This window comes from Oncorhynchus clarkii, chromosome 10, assembly GCF_045791955.1.
Source record: "Oncorhynchus clarkii lewisi isolate Uvic-CL-2024 chromosome 10, UVic_Ocla_1.0, whole genome shotgun sequence".
Classification (NCBI taxonomy): Eukaryota; Metazoa; Chordata; class Actinopteri; order Salmoniformes; family Salmonidae; genus Oncorhynchus; species Oncorhynchus clarkii.
Window position 1 is genome coordinate 45882963 of NC_092156.1, and position 22931 is coordinate 45905893.

General features: G+C 40.9%; 1 protein-coding gene across 1 annotated transcript; it reads right to left on the minus strand.

Annotated features, from left to right (window-relative positions):
- Positions 1 to 1294: 1294 nt before the first annotated feature.
- LOC139418622 (mitochondrial translational initiation factor 3) lies at positions 1295 to 7614 on the minus strand. Its single transcript, XM_071168224.1, has 5 exons — positions 7438 to 7614; positions 6728 to 7188; positions 6421 to 6572; positions 2108 to 2249; positions 1295 to 1475 (listed from the first exon to the last, which is right to left on the minus strand). The coding sequence occupies exons 2-5, from the start codon at positions 7185 to 7187 to the stop codon at positions 1381 to 1383; spliced, it is 849 nt and encodes a 282-aa protein (XP_071024325.1). The 5' UTR covers position 7188; positions 7438 to 7614; the 3' UTR covers positions 1295 to 1380.
- Between the last annotated feature and the right edge of the window lie 15317 nt (positions 7615 to 22931).

A 22931-nucleotide genomic window follows, 5' to 3' on the forward strand; every position in this document is an offset into this window, starting at 1 on the left:
CTGGACAAAAGGAACACCTATGTAAGAATGCTGTTCATTGACTACAGCTCAGCGTTCAACACCATAGTGCCCACAAAGTTCATCACTAAGCTAAGGACCCTGGGACTAAACACCCCCCTCTGCAACTGGGTACTGGACTTCCTGACGGGCTACCCCAGGTGGTAAGGGTAGGTAACAACACATCTGCCACGCTGATCCTCAACACTGGCCCCCTCAGGCGTGCGTGCTTAGTCTCCTCTTGTACTCCCTGCTCACCCATGACTGTGTGGCCAAGCACAACTCCAACACCCTTATTAAATTTGCTGACGACACAATGGTGGTAGGACTGATCACAGGCAACGATGAGACAGCCTATAGGGAGGTCGTCAAAGACCTGGCAGTATGGTGCCAGGACAAAAACCTCTCCCTCAACGTGAGCAAGACAAAAGAGATGATCGTGGACTACAGGAAAAGGAGGGCCGAACAGGCCCCCATTCACATCAACGGGGCTGTAGTGGAGCGGGTTGAGAGTTAAGTTCCTTGGAGCCCACATCACCAACATACGATCATGGTTCAAAACACACCAAGAAAGTCGTGAAGAGGACACGACAACACATTTTTGCCCTCAGGAAACTGAAAATATTTGGCATGGGTCCCCAGATCCTCAAAAGGTTCTACAACTGCACCATCGAGAGCATTCTGACCGGTTGCGTCACTGCCTGGTATGGCGACTACTCTGCACCCGAAGGCGCTACCGAGGGTAGTGAATACAGCCCAATACATCATTGGGGCCAAGCTTCATGCTATCCAGGACCTATATACTAGGCGGTGTGAAAGGAATGCCCAAAATAATGTCAAAGACTCCTGTCACCCAAGTCATAGACTGTTCTCTCTGCTGAACAATGAATCAAAATTGACAAATTACATTGACACCACCCCTTTGTTTTTACACTGCTGCTACTCGCTGTTTATTATCTATGCATAGTCACTTTACTCCTTCCTACATGTACAAATTACCTTGACTACATGTACCCCTGCACATTGACTCGGTACCGGTACCTCCTGTATATAGCCTTGTCATTGTTATTTTATTGTGTTACTTTTTATTTGAAACTTTATTTAGTAATTATTTTATTCACTCTATTTCTTGAACTGCATTATTGGTTAAGGGCTTGTAAGTAAGCATTTCACGGTATTGTCTACACCGGTTGTATTCGGCGCATGTGACAAATAAAATGTGATTTGTTTGTTTACCTGCACAATTACAACAAAGTTCCTCCATGAAGGTTGCTTTAAAGTGATTGTCTCCAGCCCTTTTGCAGTGTAATGAGTGCAGCAAGGTGTTTCCCACCTGGTTCCTGAAGCAGCACTAGTGTGTCCACGCAGGGGAGCGCCCGGTGTTTATCTGTCCCAGGGAGGGGTGCGCCTTTCAACCTGCAGGGCAACATCAGCTCTTTCCATGAAGAGCAGCGCCCTTACACCTGCCCCCATGAAGGCTGTGGAAAGACATGTGCCATCAAGGTATGAATACCTGACCATAGTCCTGTTGTGTTGCTACCAGATTTCCCTCTCTATTTAGTCCAAATCAGCTCCTGTATCTCTGGAGGTGCATTTGAATGAGAGAGTGGTCCCCACACATTTGAATTACAGTAGTGATAACATGGATATACGAACCTATGTTCCCTTTAATAGAAAACGTTGTAGTTCACAGCAAGGCTTACAACGCCATAGTGTTGCCCACCATCCAGAATGGAAAAAACAGGTAAGAATAGACATAGGCATTCCATGTATGCTAGAATATGTTCATTTATTTGAACATAAACTTCGAGTAGCCAGTACATAAACCTTACATGTCGTGCTGTTCCTCATCCCATCCTATGTTTATTGCATATATTGCTGTTTATGTGTACAGCCGCCCTCTTCATAATTTTTTTTTTTACTGGATATGACATGGCCTTCACTAGTTAAGTTTTCCATTCGTTTTTGAGCTCATAAGTTTCCACACACACAAATGTTAAGTTAGATTGTATTTAAGTTCAGTGCTGTGAGTCTGGTGTGAGGTCTGTATGGGGAACAGCAGGTGATGTGGTGGGCTCGGAGCTGGTATCAGTGGCCGGAGCTGCTGCACCTTTGTTCATTTCTCTGAGTTCCTTCACTGAGGGTGGACGCAGGATGCACATGGCAGCTCTACCGTCTCGGATTACTTTGGGTTTGGAAACAAATCCTACCAGCCCCTCTATCTGTTGCACCATCTGCTCCAGAGTTGTGTCCTGTCGTCAAAACCATAAAAGCACAACATTAACATTTGAGCTGCCCATACTTTCACATCTCAGGAAAGTTAACATGGAGTTCTTGTACAGACAAAAAGGCACACTCCTTTTCCCAACCGCAATAAGAATAGAAAAATATACAGTGTCCTCCATAATTATTGGGACAGTGACACATTTTTAAAATTGTTTTGGCTCTGTACTCCAGCACTTTATATCGGGTGAACCATTTATAAATTACAGCACTTTTTGTACATAGTCCCCCCATTTCAGGGGACCAAAAGTATTGGGACAAATTCACTTACAGTACTAGTCAAAAGTTTGGACACACCTACCCAGTCAAGGGTTTTTCTTTATTGTTACTATTTTCTACATTGTAGAATAATAGTGAAGACATCAAAACTATGAAATAACATATATGGAATCATGTTGTAACCAAAACAGTGTTAAAAAAATCTTTAGATATTTTAAAACTTCAAAGTAGCCATCATTTGCCTTTGACAGCTTTGCACACACTTGGCACTCTCTCAACCAGCTTCATGAGGTAGTCACCTGGAATGCATTTCAATTAACAGGTGTGCCTTGTTAAAAGTGAACTTGTGGAATTTATTTCCTTCTTAATGTGTTTGAGCCAATCAGTTGTGTTGTGACAAGGTAGGGGTGGTATACAGAAGATAGTCCTATTTGGTAAAAGACCAAGTCCATATTATGGCAAGAACAGCTCAAATAAGCAAAGAGAAATGACAGTCCATCATTACTTTAAGACATGAAAGTCAGTCAATCCGAAACATTTCAAGAACTTTGAAAGTTTCCTCAAGTGCAGTCGCAAAAACCATCAAGCGCTATGATGAATCTGGCTCTCATGAGGACCACCACAGGAAAGGAAGACCCAGAGTTACCTCTGCTGCAGAGGATAAGTTCATTAGAGTTAGATGCACCCCAAATAAATGCTTCACAGAGTTCAAGTAACAGGCACATCTCAACATCAACCGTTCAGAGGAGACTGCTTGAATCAGGCCTTCATGGTCGAATCGAATTGCTGCAAAGAAACCACTACTGAAGGACACCAATAATAAGAAGAGACTTGCTAGGGCCAAGAAACACAAGCAATGGACATTAGACCAGTGGAAATCTGTCCTTTGGTCTGATGAGTCCAAATTTGGATGGAGTCCCAATTGAGATGGTTTGGGATGAGTTGGACCACAGCGTGAAGGAAAAGCAGCCAACAAGTGCTCAGCTTTTGTGGGAACTCCTTCAAGACTGTTGGGAAAGCATTCCAGGTGAAGCTGGTTGAGAGAATGCCAAGAGTGTGCAAAGCTGTCGTCAAGGCAAATGGTGGCTATTTGAAGAATCTCAACTATAAAATCTATTTTGATTTTGAACACTTTTTTGGTTACTACATGATTCCATATGTGTTATTTCATAGTTTTGATGTCTTCACTATTATTCTACAATGTAGAAAATAGTAAAAATAAAGAAAACCCTTGAATGACTAGGTGTGTCAAAACTTTTGACTGGTACTGTAGATGTGTATTAAAGTAATCAAAAGTTTTGTATTTGGTCCCATATTCCTAGCACGCAATGATTACATCAACCTTGTGATTCTACAAACTTGTTGAATGCATTTGCAGTTTGTTCCGGTTGCAATTCAGATTATTTTGTGCCCAATATAAATGAATGGTAAATAATGTACTTTAGCATTTTGGAGTCAGAATATAATGTTTTAAACACTTCTACATGAATGTGGATACTCCCATGACTATGGATAGTCCTGAATTAATTGTGAATAATTATGAGTGAGAAAGTTACAAGCCTCCAAATATCATTCCCTCTCAAAAACTCGAACCTCCCCTGTTATTCTAATGGTGAGAGGTTAGCTTGTCTTGGGGGTATAGTACTCGTGCGTCTGTAACTTTCTCACTTATCATTATTCACCTTTCATTCAGGACTAGCTGTAATGCATCCAACACGTTTGTAGAGTCACAAGCTTGATGTAGTCATTGCGTGCTAGGAATATGGGACCAAATACTAAACGTTTGCATACTTTAATACACAAATAAGTGAATTTGTCCGAATATTTTAGGGGTCTATGTAAAAAAAAAAGTACTGCAATTTCCGATTCGGATGAAAATACCCTCATATTTAAGCTGACAGTCTACTACTTAACCTCATAGTCATTGTATCATTTCAAATCCAAAGTGCTGGAGTACAGAGCCAAAACAACAAAAAATATATGTCACTGTCCCAATAATTATGGAGGGCACTGCATAATTCACCATATCTGAGCCTGGTTTATATTTGTTGCTAATGAATCTCTGCTCTGCCAAAGGAAGGTTTTTGTGTACATATACAGAATTGAGTGTATATTTTTGCGTAAAAAATAGAGTTCTTAATTAAAAACCAACTGTCTACTATTTTCCTGGTTTCAACTACAGAATAGTGAAGAGGTATCTGGTGTGTTCAGGCTGACACATTTAGGTTTAATATAGGTTTACTGGTTGCAATACTAATGGATCTATTTATTTATTATATTTACAGTTTAAGTCGGAAGTTTACATACACCTTAGCCAAATACATTTAAACTCAGGCTTTAACAATTCCTGACATTTAATCCTAGTAAAAATTCATTTCAATTGCCTTTAAATTGTTTAACTTGTGCCAAACATTTGGAGTAGCCTTCCACAAGCTTCCCACAATAATTTGGGTGAATTTTGACCCATTCCTCCTGACAGAGCTGGTGTAACTGAGTCAGGTTTGTAGGCCTCCTTGCTTGCATATGCTTTTTCAGTTCTGCCCACACATTTTCTATAGGATTGAGGTCAGGGCTTTGTGATGGCCACTCCAATACCTTGACTTTGTTGTTCTTAAGCCACTTTGCCACAACTTTGGAAGTATGCTTGGGCTCATTGTCCATTTGGAAGACCTATTTGCGACCAAGCTTTAACTTCCTGACTGATGTCTTGAGATGTTGCTTCAATATATCCACATAATTTTTCTCCTCATGATGCCATCTAATTTGTGAAGTGCACCAGTCCCTCCTGCAGCAAAGCACCCCCACAACATGATGCCGCCACCCCTGTGCTTCACAGCTGAGATGGTGTTCTTCGGCTTGCAAGCCTCCCTCTTTTTCCTCCAAACATAACGATGGTCATTATGACCAGTTCTATTTTTGTTTCATCAGACCAGAGGACATCTTTGTCCCCATCTGCAGTTGCAAACCGTAGTCTGGCTTTTTTATGGCGGTTTTGGAGCAGTAGCTTCTTCTTTGCTGAGCGGCCTTTCAGGTTATATCGATATAGGACTTGATTTACTGTGGATATAGATACTTTTGTACCTGTTTCCTCCAGCATCTTCACAAGGTCCTTTGCTGTTTTTCTGGGATTGATTTGCACTTTTTGCACCAAAGTATGTTAATCTCTAGGAGACAGAACGTGTCTCCTTCCTAGGAGGTATTTTATATTTGCGTACTATTGTTTGTACAGATGAACGTGGTACCTTCAGGCATTTGGAAATTGCTCCCAAGGATGAACCAGACTTGTGGAGGTCTACAATTTTTTTCTGAGGACTTGGCTGATTTCTTTTGATTTTCCCATGATGTCAAGCAAAGAGGCATTGAGTTTGAAGGTAGGCCTTGAAATACATTCAGGTACACTCCCAATTGACTCAAATGATGTCAATTAGCCTATCAGAAGTTTCTAAAGCCATGACATAATTTTCTGGAATTTTCCAAGCTGTTTAAAGGCACAGCCAACTTAGTGTATGTAAACTTCTGACCTTACTCAAATTGTGATACAGTGAATTATAAGTGAAATAATATGTCTGTAAACAATTGTTGGAAAAATGATTTGTGTGATGCAAACAGTAGATATCCAAAACGACTTGCCAAAACTATAGTTTGTTAACAAGAAATGTGTGGAGGGGTTGAAAAACGAGTTAATGACTCCAACCTAAGTGTATGTAAACTTCCGACTTCAACTGTACAGTATCTGTTCTGTCTAGTTCCATGAGCTTGTTAGGGAAATGAAATACATGAATACGGTAGTAGTCATTATACATACCCAAGAAAATCATCTCTAAAGCATCTTTGAAACTACAGAAGGGTGAATAGAACCTGTATAAAGGACGTGGTTTTAGGTGATGTGCATCAGACAGGTCAAAATAATATATTTCTCACCAGTGGCTGTGTATGTTCCACACGCCCTGTTCTCAGAGTGATTCTGACATGGTGCTTCTTGTCCAGCCAGCTCTGGACCTGCCTCAGCTTGGTTAGAAGATCATGGTTACCAATGTCAGAGGAAACGGTAAGCTCCTTTACCTGCACAGGGCCTGTGGAGAGACCGAAGGTATGGTTTTGGCTTTCAGAGATCAGACAGGAGGGGATTCCTTTTAGAGAATTCTGATATAACGACTGTATGCAATGCAGAGATGTGCATGTGTGTGATGTAAAGGCAGTAGTTGTGTATGTGCTAAATATTACACACCTGTCTTGGCTTTCTGTTTCTCACGCAGTTTGAGCTGCTCCTCGTGGATCTGTTTGCCAGTCATTAGACGGTAGACGGGTGGATCTTTGTTTTCGTTGAGAGGGACCAGTTTAAGCCCATTCTCGTCCATCAGTCTGAGGACATCAGCTCGATGCATGGTGCCCATGTTCTCGCCATTCTCATTGATCACCTGCAGGTGGCGCTGGTGGATCTTCCGGCCAATACTGCCAATGGTGGCACGAGCTCGGGGATCCTGCTTCTTCTTAGGCATCTGCCCCTCTTCAGTTTCATCCACTGTGGTGGACAGTGGACACCATCCCCAAGACAACGATGCACTCACACATCTCCCATTGTATGATATTAGCCCAGCCCCAGAGGCTGTTCTCCAGGAGTTGAGAGTTCCACCACAGACACCTCTAGATGCATGGCTCAGGGCCCACCTCAGACAAGCACTAGACATTCTGAGCAGAACACAGAGAGAGCAGGAGAGAGTGAGAGAGGTAAACAAACGTGAAACTAGGCATTATTATTCCCAAAAGTAAGTCACTTTTGTCTAGCAATTACGTTTAAAAGTCAGAAAATGCAAGTGAAAGACCATCAAAAACACACTGTTGACAAGCATGGAAACATGGTTAGCTAAGAAAACAATAATTGACAGGGAGAAGTAGCAGCCTCTACAGAACGTATTGTACAGGGCTAGGAATACATACAGATCAGGCACGCGACAGTCAGCTTGCAGGCCGAAACACAGGAACAAAGAATAAGTAAGGTCGCACGAAGAATTGTAAACTTAGCTTTATATTGTACAATAATTCAACGCATACGTATCGCCCTAAAACGGGAGGTGTTTGTTTCCATACAACATGAAAACGGGGTCCTGTCTCCTTAACAGTTCTTAGCGCAGCACGATGACGTAGTCGCAGAATAATGATCTGAATTTGTAGTTTTAGATGTCGTTCGAACTAGTACCTTTCTTATTATATAACTTAGGCTATAATTATTCATGTGTAGGCCCCTACGCTACTAATAGTAAGCTAGGCTACAGGCTGCTGTTGATTATAATAGCCTGATCATGGTCTAGAATAATTGTTATCAAACTATGTTCTTAGCAAACCTTGTGATTGCACATCTAAGTTAGATTTCGAAAAATAGTCGAGGCAAATGGTCTTTCAAACGAAAAAACAAATCTCATAGACATGACATACATTTAAAATAATTGTAATTCATTTGGCTAACAATCGGAGATATTGACATAAGGGACGGGGTCTTAGACCAGTGCAGGCGTATTGCGCGCGCGGGTCAGCTTCTGAGCGCTCATCTGAGCGTAACTCGGGTTGACACAGTTTGACTCGTCAATACTCTACTCTGCTCGTCTTTGTTTTGCACCTTCTTCTCTGGGCACTGCATTTTGCTTATATATTAAGCCAATTCGATGTATTTGTTCATATTATCAATACCCTATGTTCCATCTATATTAGGTCACATCCTGCATGTGTTCTTGATTGGGAAAAAACAATTATAGGAACTTGCTATATGTTCAAAGGCAGTGCGGCCTTTATTTAGTGTCCCTTTATGTGTTTAGTGTACTTTGAGAGATCTTAGTGAGGGAAAAAATCTGATTGATAGACAAAGGTGCTTTTCTATAGCTCTCAGGGGAGAGCTCTTTCAAAGGAGTAGGCAGGAATGTTTTTTGTTGTTGCTTGTTGCTTTGGATGTTTGCAAACATTGTTGGGCTAGGAATATATGCTAAATTATATTATCTTCATTATTAAAATCCCACTAGGTAGCCCTAATGATCTGGATTGTAATTTCTGACACATAGGCATTATTGAAGAAGTCTGCAGTGATAGCCTAATTGTCAAGAAAGTTTTAGAGATGTTCAGTGGGCTCTGCGGTGTGGGGTTATCCCCTGCCCAGGCCTTAGTCTATAGAAACAGTAAATAGATAGATTTTATAATCAGATGAGCAGCAGTTAATTTAATGAACAGCAAGATAATTTGTGTGTGTGTGTGTGTGTGTGTGTGTGTGTGTGTGTGTGTGTGTGTGTCAACTCTGGACCTCGAAGCCATGTCCACGCTTTTTTTCATTGTTCACCTCTAATCAAGGACTGATTTAGACATGAGGTGCTATTAGTTATCAGGTAGAACAGAAAACCAGCAGGCTCAGGACCTCGTAGGGTCAGAGTTGAATACCCCTGGCTAGGGAAAGGGGTGTTGAAAATAAGCTGCATTGCACTTTTTGTATAGTTAGGTGTTTTAGTCTTGAAGGCATGTATCTGTATGTGGATAAAAACTAAACTTAAACACAGGATATAGTTAGGATTCTCAGTTTTGAATGATCTGTTTTACAATGACAATTTGAGGCCTCAATTAATCTGAAGTGTTATATCCGTTCAGTTTCTACAAACCAAACCATTCGTTTTTATAGGTTTCATAGGCTGCGTTTACACAGGCATCCCAATTCGGATCATTTGCCTAATTGCTGGCAAAAGATCAGGGCCCGGTTTCCCAAAAGCATCTTAAGGCTAAATTAATTTTAGAACCATGGGTTTATAAAATTAATTTGACTTTAATCTGATTGGTCAAAAGACCAACAACTGCCTGTGTTATTGCAGCCCAAGTCTAGTAACAGTGTGGAACTTATTAGTAAGCATTTTATGATATAATAGGAGGCAAATTGCATAGGCTGTTTGCAGTGATGTGGTGTCCGGACACCTAAACGACATAATGATTAAACTCAACCTTTCAGCAAGCCGGGCAATTGTCAAAATGTAGAGAGATGTGAAGGTAGGCCTACTAACTGCCAAAGTTAAACAAAAGTATATTTAAATAATCTGAACAAAAAAAGTGCATCGTTTGCGAGTAGCAGATTGATAATTGTACACGGTCGACTGATAGGAAAGAAAGATGTGCTCGCGGAAAGAGCATACATGGTGGAGAATGTGAGCTTATTTATTAATTAGCGCAGAAATTCTTTAAAGCGAAACCCCAACAAAAAGGTAAGTTACCACACGAAAACGTTCCTGTATGCTCTCAAACTGTAACATAGTTTAAATCTGTCGTTTGGTCTTCATCCCAATGGTGGGACTTCTATGTGTGAGGCTGGTTTTCCCAAGGATAACAAACATGTTTCGGCAAATACACATATGCAGGTTATGTGGCGCTGACTAACACCTGAATGAGCTGATGATTAACTGAAACGTAGTTTAACGCCCTCCTCCCTCTCTCTCTTGCAATTCATGTCTCAATTAATTAATACATTGCCAAACCATGTTAGGCCTATAGTTTAGAGCCAATGGTAATATTGGCTCATTTTCTGTCGCCGTATTAATCCTCCATTCAACTGATTCGTTTAGTAGTCTTAGAATTAGACTATTCTCACTTGCATCTGTCAATCATTTCCATTGTTTTGTAAGTTTGGTGATCTGACGTTGAGAAAGTTTGAAGCCACATGAAACATGTTAACAACGACTTAAAAAACATTTTTAAGAATACATTTCAGTATAAAACATATAATAGCCTATTCTTATTACTGTGGGATTAGAATTCTTAATAATATAATTATTTAATGATGATAATATAATGATGCTTGATATTATTCTACATAGTCACTCTTGTCCGACAGTGCTGCTCTGCTGTAAACTATGGTATCTACAGGTACATCACACTGAAAGGAAACTCCAAATAACATTTAAGGTTTACAATGTTGTTATTAGGCTACTCCTGTAAGTACATTGTAACAATCATTGTCATTATATGCGTAGTTATTGTACTTAACCAACATTACATTGTACTTAACCAACCATTGTACTTAACCCTCATTAAGACAATCCACTTGTAGGCTACTTGGTTGGGTTAAATGCGGAAGACACATTACAGTTGAATACATTCAGTTGGACAACTGACTAAGTATCCCCCTTCCCTTTCCCTTTCAAAAATAATAATGTTCTAAATGTTGTCCAAATTCTGTATCTACTGTGTATTTATACAGGTAGTTTAGTTACGCAAGAAACTAACATTCCAACTATGATGCATCCTATGTTCAGAAATGATTTGTATTATTTTCATGTTCACTGTTGGTACAAATGTTTTAATCCACTAGCCTGTCCTATGTATTAATGTAAAACAGTCAACTCTGACAAACTGTCATAGAAAATGTCCTCATATACCACTTGATTTAATGTGTATGATGATTTACAGCATATCTCAACATATTCAGATGATTGCGTATTGTGACCTACTTGAGCTATCAATTACAAATTAAAGTGACAGTCACTGTAACAAAATATATATAAGCTAGAAACAATTTTTGTTGAGACAAATTGTCATGACATTTTTTTTAAATCATCAAACAGCCTCTCTCTTGAAATAGTACAAATTCATTGAGCACCTCAATGTTTTGTAGAGAACTGGCAAAACAATTGTCCAGATGAGATTTTAAAAGCCATAAAATGAACCAATTTTAGAATCTATAATTTTTTATAATCAAATTATCAATTATGTTTTTGCCTTTAAGGTGACTGAAATAGTCATTTTAAAATAGCACGACGGCAAAATAGCAAGATATCTGAATTTGTATTTACAGTTTATCACCTGCTCATCTTAATAAAGATGAGCAAAAAATATTGTATAAAATAAATAGTACAAATACTGAACTATATTGTATGCCCAAAAAAATCTGACCATAGCACCGCCTGGAGTTTGGTAAAAGGCATTGGCACTTGGATTGGAACTGGTGCTATAGTCAGAGGACATGAAAATAGAGCTGTTTGGTCACACACACCAGTGGTGGATTTGGTGTTGAAAAACAGAAGCATATGCAGAAAAGTACCTCATAAAATATAGTGGTGGATCTTTGATGTTATGGGGCTATTTTGCTTCCACTGGTCCTGGAGCCCTTGTTAAGGTCAACGGCAGGATATCAAGCATTTTCTCCAATCTCATAAAACATTTTAGAAAAAGGCTCATTGTCGTTATCCTCACAAGGGGAGGGTGCTGGAGTATTGAAAACAGGAGTGTTAATAATTTAGACACCCATCTTCGTTTCTTTTACTTTTGAAACTAAATCTATTTTTTTTCTGGGCAATTGTATTAAAAAATATATACATTTTTGTTGTTGTTATTGCATGCATTATAGCTCAGTATTTTTAGTATTTATTTTATAGTATTGTTTGCTCATCTTTAGCAAGGGTGCCAATAATTATGGACCTCGCTGTATATATCGGTACCACTAGTTTAAGAGGATGACATTTGTCTCAGCAAAACTCCTCGACTGTTTAAAACCCTTAGTTGTTTTTGTTTTTTTTGAAAACTTTATTCTCCTGACATTGTCTCTGCGCACTCTCACTTCTCTGTGTTTCTAGCGATTTTTAATCCAGATAAAATCAAGGCTAATGCTTCATTAGCAGGTATTTTTACATAATGATCCTCATGATGCGCTGTTAATTTTTTTTGTTAACGCAATTACCAGGCTCTCAGTGGACGGGGTCTGAAAGGTCTAATTACCCTGTGGCATGCTGGGAAATAGTTGGTGGTGTCTTTGGGCAGGTGGCCCGGGAGGTGGGAGTCAGGAACAGGGCATGCCGAGGCGGGCAATTACTGGATGAATTTCACTTTAATAAATGTTGAGCTACATTTGGAAATGCAGATAACAGAGCTTTCTGCCTAATGGGTGCCGCACTGAAGCCACTTGAGCAAGGGAATGATCTGAAAGAGGGTTTAATTAACACAAGCTACATGATCCAGAGAGAGACAGACTGAATGTTAGAGTGAGGGGGAGAACGCTACAGGGATAATGTGGAAATTAGAGGAGGAGAGGAAGGGAGCGAGCGATATGGAGGGGGTGCCACCTGTGTTTTCACTCGTTTATAATCTCAGACACTCACATATTGACATAGACTGACACATCAATGACACACACACACACACACACACACACACACACACATACATATACGCACACACACATTTCTATGTACTAGCTAATATGTGTGTGTGTCTGTGTGTGTTTGCACGCACATTTGATTGTGTATATAGAATGTCTAGAGGGATGTATGTATGACCTCTGAATATACAATCATATTATATAGTCTTCTCATACAAAGGTGTGTAGACAAGTTGTATTTATTTTCTCATAGTGTACCATGTGTCTTTGTGTGTATACCATGTGTCTTTGTGTGTATACCATGTGTCTTTGTGTGTGTACCATGTGTCTTTGTGTGTATACCATGTGTCTTTGTGTGTGTACCATGTGTCTTTGTGTGTATACCATGTGTCTTTGTGTGTGTACCATGTGTCTTTGTGTGTATACCATGTGTCTTTGTGTGTGTACCATGTGTCTTTGTGTGTGTACCATGTGTCTTTGTGTGTATACCATGTGTCTTTGTGTGTATACCATGTGTCTTTGTGTGTATACCATGTGTCTTTGTGTGTATACCATGTGTCTTTGTGTGTATACCATGTGTCTTTGTGTGTATACCATGTGTCTTTGTGTGTATACCATGTGTCTTTGTGTGTATACCATGTGTCTTTGTGTGTATACCATGTGTCTTTGTGTGTATACCATGTGTCTTTGTGTGTATACCATGTGTCTTTGTGTGTATACCATGTGTTCTTGCATGTGGGTACTGTAGATCCTACAATGTAGGGTGTGTGTGGATGGTGCGTGTGTTTGTGTCAGTAGTGTAAATGTGTGGTTTTGTGTGTGTAGGGTGCTCCTGGCTGTGAGCGGCCTGGTCTCCCTCCACTCTGCTGGAGCTAAAAGCCCTGAAACGGGACGGTAATTGCCCAATTAGGCCCCTCGCTCTGTGGGCCGCAGAGCACTACGCGCCTCCACACGCTCACAGAGTCACATAATTGAGCTGAAAGCAAACGAACGGACGGCAGACAAACAAGCTACTAGAAAATAATTACTTGGAGTGTTTCTTTTCAGTACCTGTACAGCGGATTTCATTATCGTCAATAGCCTCTAAAGCTGCTCGAAACGCTGGTAGTTGTCATTTTCATAGAGACTTGATAATGACATTAATTTGTCTTAATGGGTAGTTCTATTGTTATAAATAGTGAAATGAGCTGAAATTGTCTTGCCATGGCGGGCAGAGAGGACTTCATCGCGCTCCCGGCAGACATGAGGAGATAATTTAGTGTGCTTGTCAAATTTCCAATAATTTGTTATATGGAACATGAGTAATGCTAGTGCCATTAATGTTCATTTTCCTGTAAATTCATTACTAGCCTTTTTCCTTTTATGTTTTTAATGCCTCTGCCCATTTTTCTCTGCCTCAAGTGGTTACACAAGGACTTACTAAAAACACGGACCCAGACCCCTACCACACACACACACACACACACACACACACACACACATGCACACTGAAGACTTGTATACACAAACACGTAAATACTTCTGCACAGTGAACTCAAACACATATATGTAAACACAGAATACTCACACTTGGCTACATGCAAACTTTATAGATTCATTTAAATGACAAAAATACATGTTTGTTAGATGTTTTCAGACCTTAAAGGACGACTGGACTTGTTTTTCATTCTGGCTCATCAAGAAATGCTTGCTGCCATGACTGAAGGAAAACGACAGTTGTCTTGGGGGTGTGGTTTGATGTGGGTGTTTCTTTGCCATTCAATCACAACAAACAAGGGCAGTAGTGAGTACAGTTAGGTCAGTTAGGTCAGCTAGCTAGCTTTGCTATGGAGAGAACAACGCCATCTCAAGATGGTGATAGGATAGCCAGCTGCAGCTATCTAGCTGATGTTTCTCTGTCAAATCCGTTTTGGACTAGACTGACTTTATGACCAAAAGTATTCTATTTACACTTTGTAGTCCATTTGTACTCTAGGTGTAATGTTTTTGACTCATATCGATGCGACATAGGCCATTTAAAACCAGAGAAGTTGGTTCTAAGGGGAAGTTGACCTTTAAAAGATGTCTATTGGGAGAGGCCAGTTTATTTTCCATCTACCATCATCAGTTTTAACCATGAAGCTGTGTATGCACCCTAGCGGGAACAAACCTTGAAGAATGGAAAGCCAGGAAGATAAGATACCATTAATGTCCTTCCGACTAAGTTTGCATACTCATTGACATTTAAAAAAAGAGAAATGGATAGAGCTACTTTCAATTTCATATTCACATTTTCATTGTGTCACGACATAAGGTGTAGTGTCCTTCTGGACTGACAGGTACAGGGTCGTAAGTTCAGGTCAACATCAGGCTAACTCCTGAATTTCCTACATTGGTGTCAGAAATGAAATGGGACTACTAAGGCACCAGCAGTGTTGTATAAAGATGCAGGTTTGTGTCCCGGGCAGATTACCCCCCCAAATTTGCTACAATCACACTGCTACTTATAGTAACATCATATCACTGAATCTACCTTTAAGGTAGTATTTTATACCTTTAATTTAACTAGGCAGGTCAGTTAAGAACACATTCTTATTTTCAATGACGTCCTAGGATCAGTGGGTTAACTGCCTTGCTCAGGGGCAGAACGACAGATTTTTACCTTGTCAACTCTGGGATTCGATTTTGCAACCTTTCGGTTACTAGTCCAACGCTCTAACCACTAGGCTACCTTCGCCCCCCACTGGCTGTATAATGTACAGCATATCTAATATCTAAGCGTTAAAACGTTACCAACCTCCCATTGTATTACATTGTGTTTTTGACCCTGTCTTGTGTCTTTTTTGAAGTAATGAGGGGATCTTTGTAGAGTTGATGATTGGTCTCATTCCACCGAGATGAACAGTATCTAACTGTCATCTTCAAGTTCCCAATGAACAATGAGCTTTGGGATGCTTTTTCCTCCATTGCTGCTGTTGACAAACCCTAATATCAAGTTCATTATTTGAAATACCAAAATGATTTATCGTTAAAGATTGTCATTCATTTGGCTATAACTTTGTGCTTCCTTACATTGATTGATAGATGCATTTTATATTATCTAGGTGTGCCTGTGTGGGTGTGTGGTTACCTGTGTCTCACTGCAAATGTCCGTATGTGTGGGTGTGTCTGAGTCCTTTGAGAGTGCGTATAATATAATTTCGAAGTGAGATGAGAGGGTCCATAGAGGAAGGGCGCAGTGACTCAGGATCCGATTGGTGACTCAGGAGCTGATTGGTGACTCGGGGATGAAGCCGTACTCCTGATGGTGACTTCTTGTGTAATGCTATCTAATAATAGTTTTTAAACAGCCCTGTTTTACCTTTTCATCAAGCCAGTGGGAAATACAGTATCAAAGAGTAATTCTTTAAATAATATCTCATTAGTATTAGTAGCTCATAGGCCTGTGTGCCTCACTCCCTCGCCACAGAAATAGCACAACACCACATAATGGAGCTGGAAACGGCGCAAAACTGGAGGTGCAACGTGGGGATAGAGCAAGACAGGAACTTCGACTATCGATACATTTAGTGTTTTGTGTGTGTTTTTGTTGTGTTTTGTCATTGTTTATTTGAGCGAATGTGGTGCTTCTATACATTACTGTGCTTGCGTTTTATATGCAGTTGTGTGCATTCGTTTGCGTGTGGGTTACTTTGTGTGATGATGTGTGACACACTCCAGATGAAAAGTCTCAGAGCCTCTCAGATCCACACAACAGCCAATGAAGAATCGGTGACTTTTATTGGGGTAGAATAAAAGGAGGTGGTGAAAGAGTCAAAGCCTAAAAGAGAGAAAAGGGGATTCAGAGGGAGGGGCGAAAGAGTGCAGAACAAGGCCCCATCCATCACGGGTGTGGAGGAGAGGAGACGCATTCCAACGCTCAGAGCAGGAGGATACACTCACTCAACGCCACAATGGAGGGGGAGGCAGGGAGGGGAGTCCATCAATACACATCCTCTCCCATGGACTTTCTGTCCACACAGTCTTCATTTGGCTCCCAGTCCAATTCACTGCCCTCTGTGGACATGACAATTATACATTTTTCTGATGCCAAAAGCATTCATACCCACAACAATGTACCAAAAACAAAATCCCACACATCTCAACTGCACAGATAGCTGATAGTTTAGACCTTAGGTTGTTGGTTTCAGTGTCACTTATGTCTTCTCCGGGTTTTGCATTTTGTTGTCTCTGCTACTCAGTCTGTTCCTGTGTTGGTTTCATTATTTTGAAGGACTCTCTCTCTCTCGCTCTGTCTCTTTCTCTCTCATACACACTCTCTCTTTCTCCCCACCCCAGTCTGTCAAAGTAGGCAGTGAGGAGCAGGGGGTGGTAGGAGGTTTCGGGGTGGGAGGGTTAGTGGGGATTGGAGGGTGGAGGGAGCAGGTGATGGCTTTCTGGAGTGCACCCTTTCACACCCCTCTCTTTCTCTGTCTGCGCAGCGTGAAGAGGTGGGAGAGATGAGGGGCCTCCGCCTCACACCCCCAGGGGCTGCACCTGCCATGGGTGAGGGCGGCGGGTGTGAACTCTGACCTTGTACCCTCCGGGCCTGCTCACTTGACGGCCATTTACGGCTAATGTACATATACAAATGCACAGTTACACACACACACACACACATGTTGAGACCCTATCATTCAAACATATTTTGTATTCACAAGCACACACACACTTCACACACAGCTCAGCATGCTTATTGATTGACTCCCATTTGAAATGTTTGAAAATTGAATTTCTTTCAGCATTGTATTTGGCGTTTAGGAATTAGGACTTGTTCGGCTTTTGTTTGTTTTCGAGCACTGTCGATTACTTTTAGTTCTGTGTTGTGACGTTTGAAATTACCTGTCTCCTGGCTATGTATAGTTCTGAATGTAGTGCTGAGAAGTCCTACACCAGAGGGTTCTGCTCCATGATGTGGGGTTTGGGTCTGTACTGGTCTGTGTCATCTTGGAGTGGTTTTGTTTGGATCTTTTCCAATTCATCTTATTCGCCTGTGGTCCATCATGGGAGTGGCAGCCCAAAGAGTAGGTCTCATTTATAAAAGTAATCTGTGCAGACAGGCTGTCATAGCAATACTGGCAGCTCTTGTTATGTTTGACAAACAGGCTACAAATGGGTATTATTCAGTTTGCGGAGGTCCATTTGGGTTCTGTCAGGACTCAGAGCAGTGCGAGGGCCGGTGTCAGTGGACCCCTGGCCCGGGCCAGCTGAAAGTCAGTGTATTGGTTTCTATGGTAATGGGGAGTAGTAACCCCCCACCCAGGAGCGCCCTGCCGCGTGTCGCCTCCTCAATAGAGCGCATCTGCAGAAAACTGGGGACCCTCTGAAATGGGCAGTGACCCGTCCCCAGCAGCCACAAAAAAAACCCACAAATGTTATACCCCAGAACTGGCTTTTTCTCAGCGCTTACGTCATAACTCAGAGACAAAAAGCTGGGACAGAGCCCTGCACTGTCAAATGCAGAGAGAGGGAGAGAGAGGAGTGGTCGCCCCGGTCATTAGGGTGGGGGTAAAAGTCAGAGGCAGGAATGAATGAGAGAGAAAAAAAATCTAACAAAATCTTGAACAAAAGCTGACTCCAAAACACAATGCCTGCCATAGAGATTTGGGAAGAAAGGGGGATATTGGGTTATGAAAATGATTCAGGGGGCTATTCTTACTCATGCAAATGTCCCCAAATTTCTCATTCATTACCCTGAAAGTGTCGCTCTCGCCTTGGCAACGGCTCACTCATTTTCAGGACTGGGTACAGTTTTACATTTCCATCAGAATTTCTACACTGAATTGAGCGAGTCGACCTTCACAACAGCATTTCCACACCATGTCTTTCCTGCTGTAGCACCACTTCATAAATAAAATTGCCTACAAAAAATAGGCTACTGCCTTAATATAATACTGTTTTACCAATTATACTGCAAAGTAACCAATGCCGGAATTCACGAAACACAGCTTCTCTTCTATTCTTAAGCGCTGCTTCAAAATACTTCAAATACTGAGTAGAAAACAATGCTTACATTAATATGACATTTTCTTCACCACAATAAACAAATAGAAAATTATACTGACTCTTAGAAGGAGACTTATGGGAGAGAGATGGGAAGGAAATAGTGAAAACAACAGGAGGTCGGAAATGAAAAGGATATAAGCAACGCCTACTGAAGCCCGATCCTGAGAGCTTAATTATACCATCCCATTATTGTAATTAAAATACTGTAGTTGGAGTCAGAAATGGAAATAAACAAGTAATTACAAACACAATAGTTGATAGTAATGTTGACATAAAGTGTTTGTAGGCAGCCCCCCCCCCCCCTCCTCTATTCTCCCCCACCCTCCCATGGCTCAGCTGTCATTCCCAGGGGGGTGATCCAATTAATTCAATTAACTGAATACACAAGTACTGTGGGACTCTATCAAATAGCCTTTGGTTTACTCATTCAAGTAAATCTGAAACGAGTTAGTTTGTTCACTAAGAACAAATTTTTTTTATATATATATATATTTAGTGAATTTCAACATGTATTCCTCAACTTCCAACTTTAATCACAGGACAATACTCTATATTTGGTCAAAATAAAAATATATATTAGTATAATTGGAAATTGATTTAAGGATAGCATGGCAATTTTAGAAAAGTCCTTCAAAATCTGCACTTTCTCTACATGAGCCAGTGTAGCCAGTTCATCGAGAGACATAAGATAAACAAAGGGAGGGAATGACGGAGGAATAGAAAAGTAAAACGGTGAAAAGGAGGGAGGAGTAGAGGAGAGACAGGAGGCAGCACTCGTTTGGGTCATAACTCTGTGCACATGACTAGTTTCTGTGGGTTTCTTCTGACTTTTTCGAAGGAGCGGGAATGAAAGTGGTGGAGAAAGTGGTTTTCATTCTTTCACATATTGTTGTTAGGGAGTGATTGGGTGTGAAAGAAAGGAAGAAACCTCAACACTTTGAACAACTTGTCAATGGAGATGCTGAAATGGCCACATTCTAAGCATTCTGTCACATTTGTGTACAAACCCCTTGAAAAAGCTTACTGACCTGCCAATCGCCCTTTATTGCCGTTCAAATGGCACGACGCTCGCATTGTGTCTGGGAGAGTTCATTAAATTCATTGGTTTGACCTATTATTTTTTAAAGACAAAAAGTCGACTGAATTGGACAAATCTGAGTCAGCCAACATAAAATGGACCAATGACCTCCATAGAGAAACAAATCCCTTTGAGCAGCATGTCAAGGCTTTCACATGAGAATGAAAGCCAAAGGGGACATTTTAAACATATCTATACCATAACAAATGGATTCACATCAAACGTTTTTTTTTAAATCAACCCATAATATTATGTATGCAAAGTGTCGTTATCAAATGTCCATTAGCTCTATACTTCAGTATAGTTTGATGGACATTTCGTCAAAATGCCTTAGGTGAACATGAGTTTTCAGTGAAGGCTACACAAATGGTAGGTCTAGTTGTTGTAGCAAAGCATCATGACTGCACATATAATCTCACTGACTGTCGAAAAAAAGGGTCTGACTTCGGCAGCAAGGGCGAGACGCTGAATCAACACTTGAGTTCAATCGAACACGCCGCAGCAATTTTTACACAGTGTCTTTCAACTACTGCCCCCAAATACTACTTAAGCATCTACTTCTGAGGGGATTCTGTACTGTTCGACCATGGGAAAATCAGCAACTCCGTAGATACTGCAATGCGGGTTCGATTGAATTCAGCATGGTTGATTATTATCGAATACTGTTACTCTGTTAATGCATTCCTTCATTGGGCATTATGAACTGGTATAATGTTGTAATGATTAGTCATAATAATATCACGTGATTTTAGAAGTATTCAGGTGACTCATTAGGACAGTAGAGCTGCATCCCCTCAACACTTCCCAGAGACAGATAACTCGTAAATCGCTCTGGATGAGAGCGGCCGCTAAATGCAATCAAATTTGTCTTGATGTTCAAGTTCATCTTGATTGCTACCAAATGAATCGGGATACACACACACACACGCACGCACGCACCCACACACACACACACACACACACACACACACACACACACACACACACACACACACACACACACACACACACTTAAGGATTCATTAGTCCCCATAGTGTGCTGCACATATTGCACTACTCAGCTGGTAGTTGGGTTAGCAGTGTCATCTGTTGGACTGGTGGCTCTGTTGAGCATATGAATGATAATCAGGCCTTTGTGTGCCTACCCACAGTGGTGCAGCAGGACCTGCAGTCTGTGCAGTCGCCTCAGGGGAAGATTAGGAGGGGGCAGGCGGCCCTCTGTGTCACATCGACAGTCACAGCGCCCGTCCAGCTCGGCCAAACCCCACTGGGACCCTAAATCCTGTTACACTGTCAGCTAAGACCATCCCTCCTATTAGAGATGTGTGGGTGTAAAATGTGTGTACATATTAAGTACGGGGGCGGAGTGTCTGAAAACGATGAATAATTCATACTAGAAGAAAAGGAGATATTGACGACATCCCCATGAACAGAGTGCCCTCTTTATTTTATCAAATGGGAGCTCTTAAGACTCAAACACAAACCCATGAAAATACCCTTTTATGGTGGCACAGCGGGTGCTGGCCAATATCATCATCATCATCATCATTATCATGCATAAAAGATATTTGACTGGAAACATGACTATTATTTATTTGAATATTTTATTAATGGTTTGCTGTATTTCAGTTGTGTTTTTCCCCCAGTTGTATAGTTTGTGTCATAACACTATTGGATACTTATTAGTGGGTTAGATTAAATGTTTATCGTATTGTTATTGTGTTTGTGGTTGGACTTGACTGAGGATTGTATTGGTTCTTGTTCTAATTGTAACAATTCACGCTGTTTGATTTGTTTCCGTGACAAAGTCCTTATGTTGAAGGGGATTCCTTGCACTTCTGGCCTGCGCCTCCAGAGGGACATGTTTTCGGAGGTCAAAGCTATTTTGTCGGTCTCCAGTTGTGGATACAAATGAGGATGAGCCTCCCTAAATAGCCCCTATATTCCTACCCACGGGGTGACAGCTATGATCGTAATTGTTAAAACGATTATCTTTGATAATATCTTGAAGCAATGGAGTATAGCTTACTCTAAACACCAACCAGCCAAGCATATGCCACTGTTATAATATTGACCAAACAATTAAATTCAATCCTCCTCTCCATGTTGAAACAGCACCAATTCCAGACCAATTGTAGCCTATTGTGCCACTGCCTTGTGAGATCATACCCCAACACACTCTGAGCCTCTAATTATTAAAAATGTTGATGTGAAAAGAAGGAAATGCATTCAATGAATTATGTGTTGCATTAACACAACATTATTAGACAATTTTGTAATTAAGGTTTAGAATAGCCTACAGCATGGAATTGAGAGGGGATGTGGCGGGTCAGGGAACTGGAGCAAGATTGGCCCATTAGTTAATGGAGGACGCCTGGCATGCGGAGTCCAAGAGAATGAAAGGCCTAATCCCACTCTGTCGCAGATAACAGGCTCTTGTCCGCATGACTCTGTACCTACAGCTTGTTTAAGGGTTTAATTGCTCCTAATTTGTGCGTTAAAGACCTGCTATTATGTCGCTGCAAAGTTGCGACCAAATTATACCCTTTATGCGAGTCGAGTGGTATTTTTCACAGAGCAGAGTCCATGGTCATTTTACAGGAGTTAGAACAAATAGGTTTTTGGCCCATTATATGGGCAGGCTCGGTTCTAGACTGAAAAGCATGAGCGGTGGAGCAGACAGGTAATTGTCACGCTTGTCAAGGACCACCAGTGAGTGACTCCAACGTCGCAGCCAGTAGGCCTAAGAAGTGTCCAGTCTCATATGTGGTCATACACACAAAATGTTCTGTCTTTTTTGAAATTTCCAAAATGAACAGACTAATAATACGATTTCATATACAGCCCATTGCGTCATATTCCATTAGTCTACAAGTTGGTATTGTCATTCGTGGGAAAGCAATGCCATGCCATGGGAATTACAGATTCTGGACGTCCCTCCATATAGCGCAGCAAGCACACTGTCTACAGCAGCCTGTGTAAAATGCATGCATGTAAAATATAACATTTAACATACGAAAAAGGAAGAAGCCCTAGTCATTGTAGCCCAAACGGGTGACAAAAGCTTATAGGACTAGTTCATATTATGATTTTATCAAGTGGCTATCTGATATAAATGTAAAAGCATTATAACCACCCACTGGGCATACACTGGTTGAATCAATGTTGTTTCCATGTCATTTCAATGAAATGGTTGAACCAACATGGAATAGATGTTGA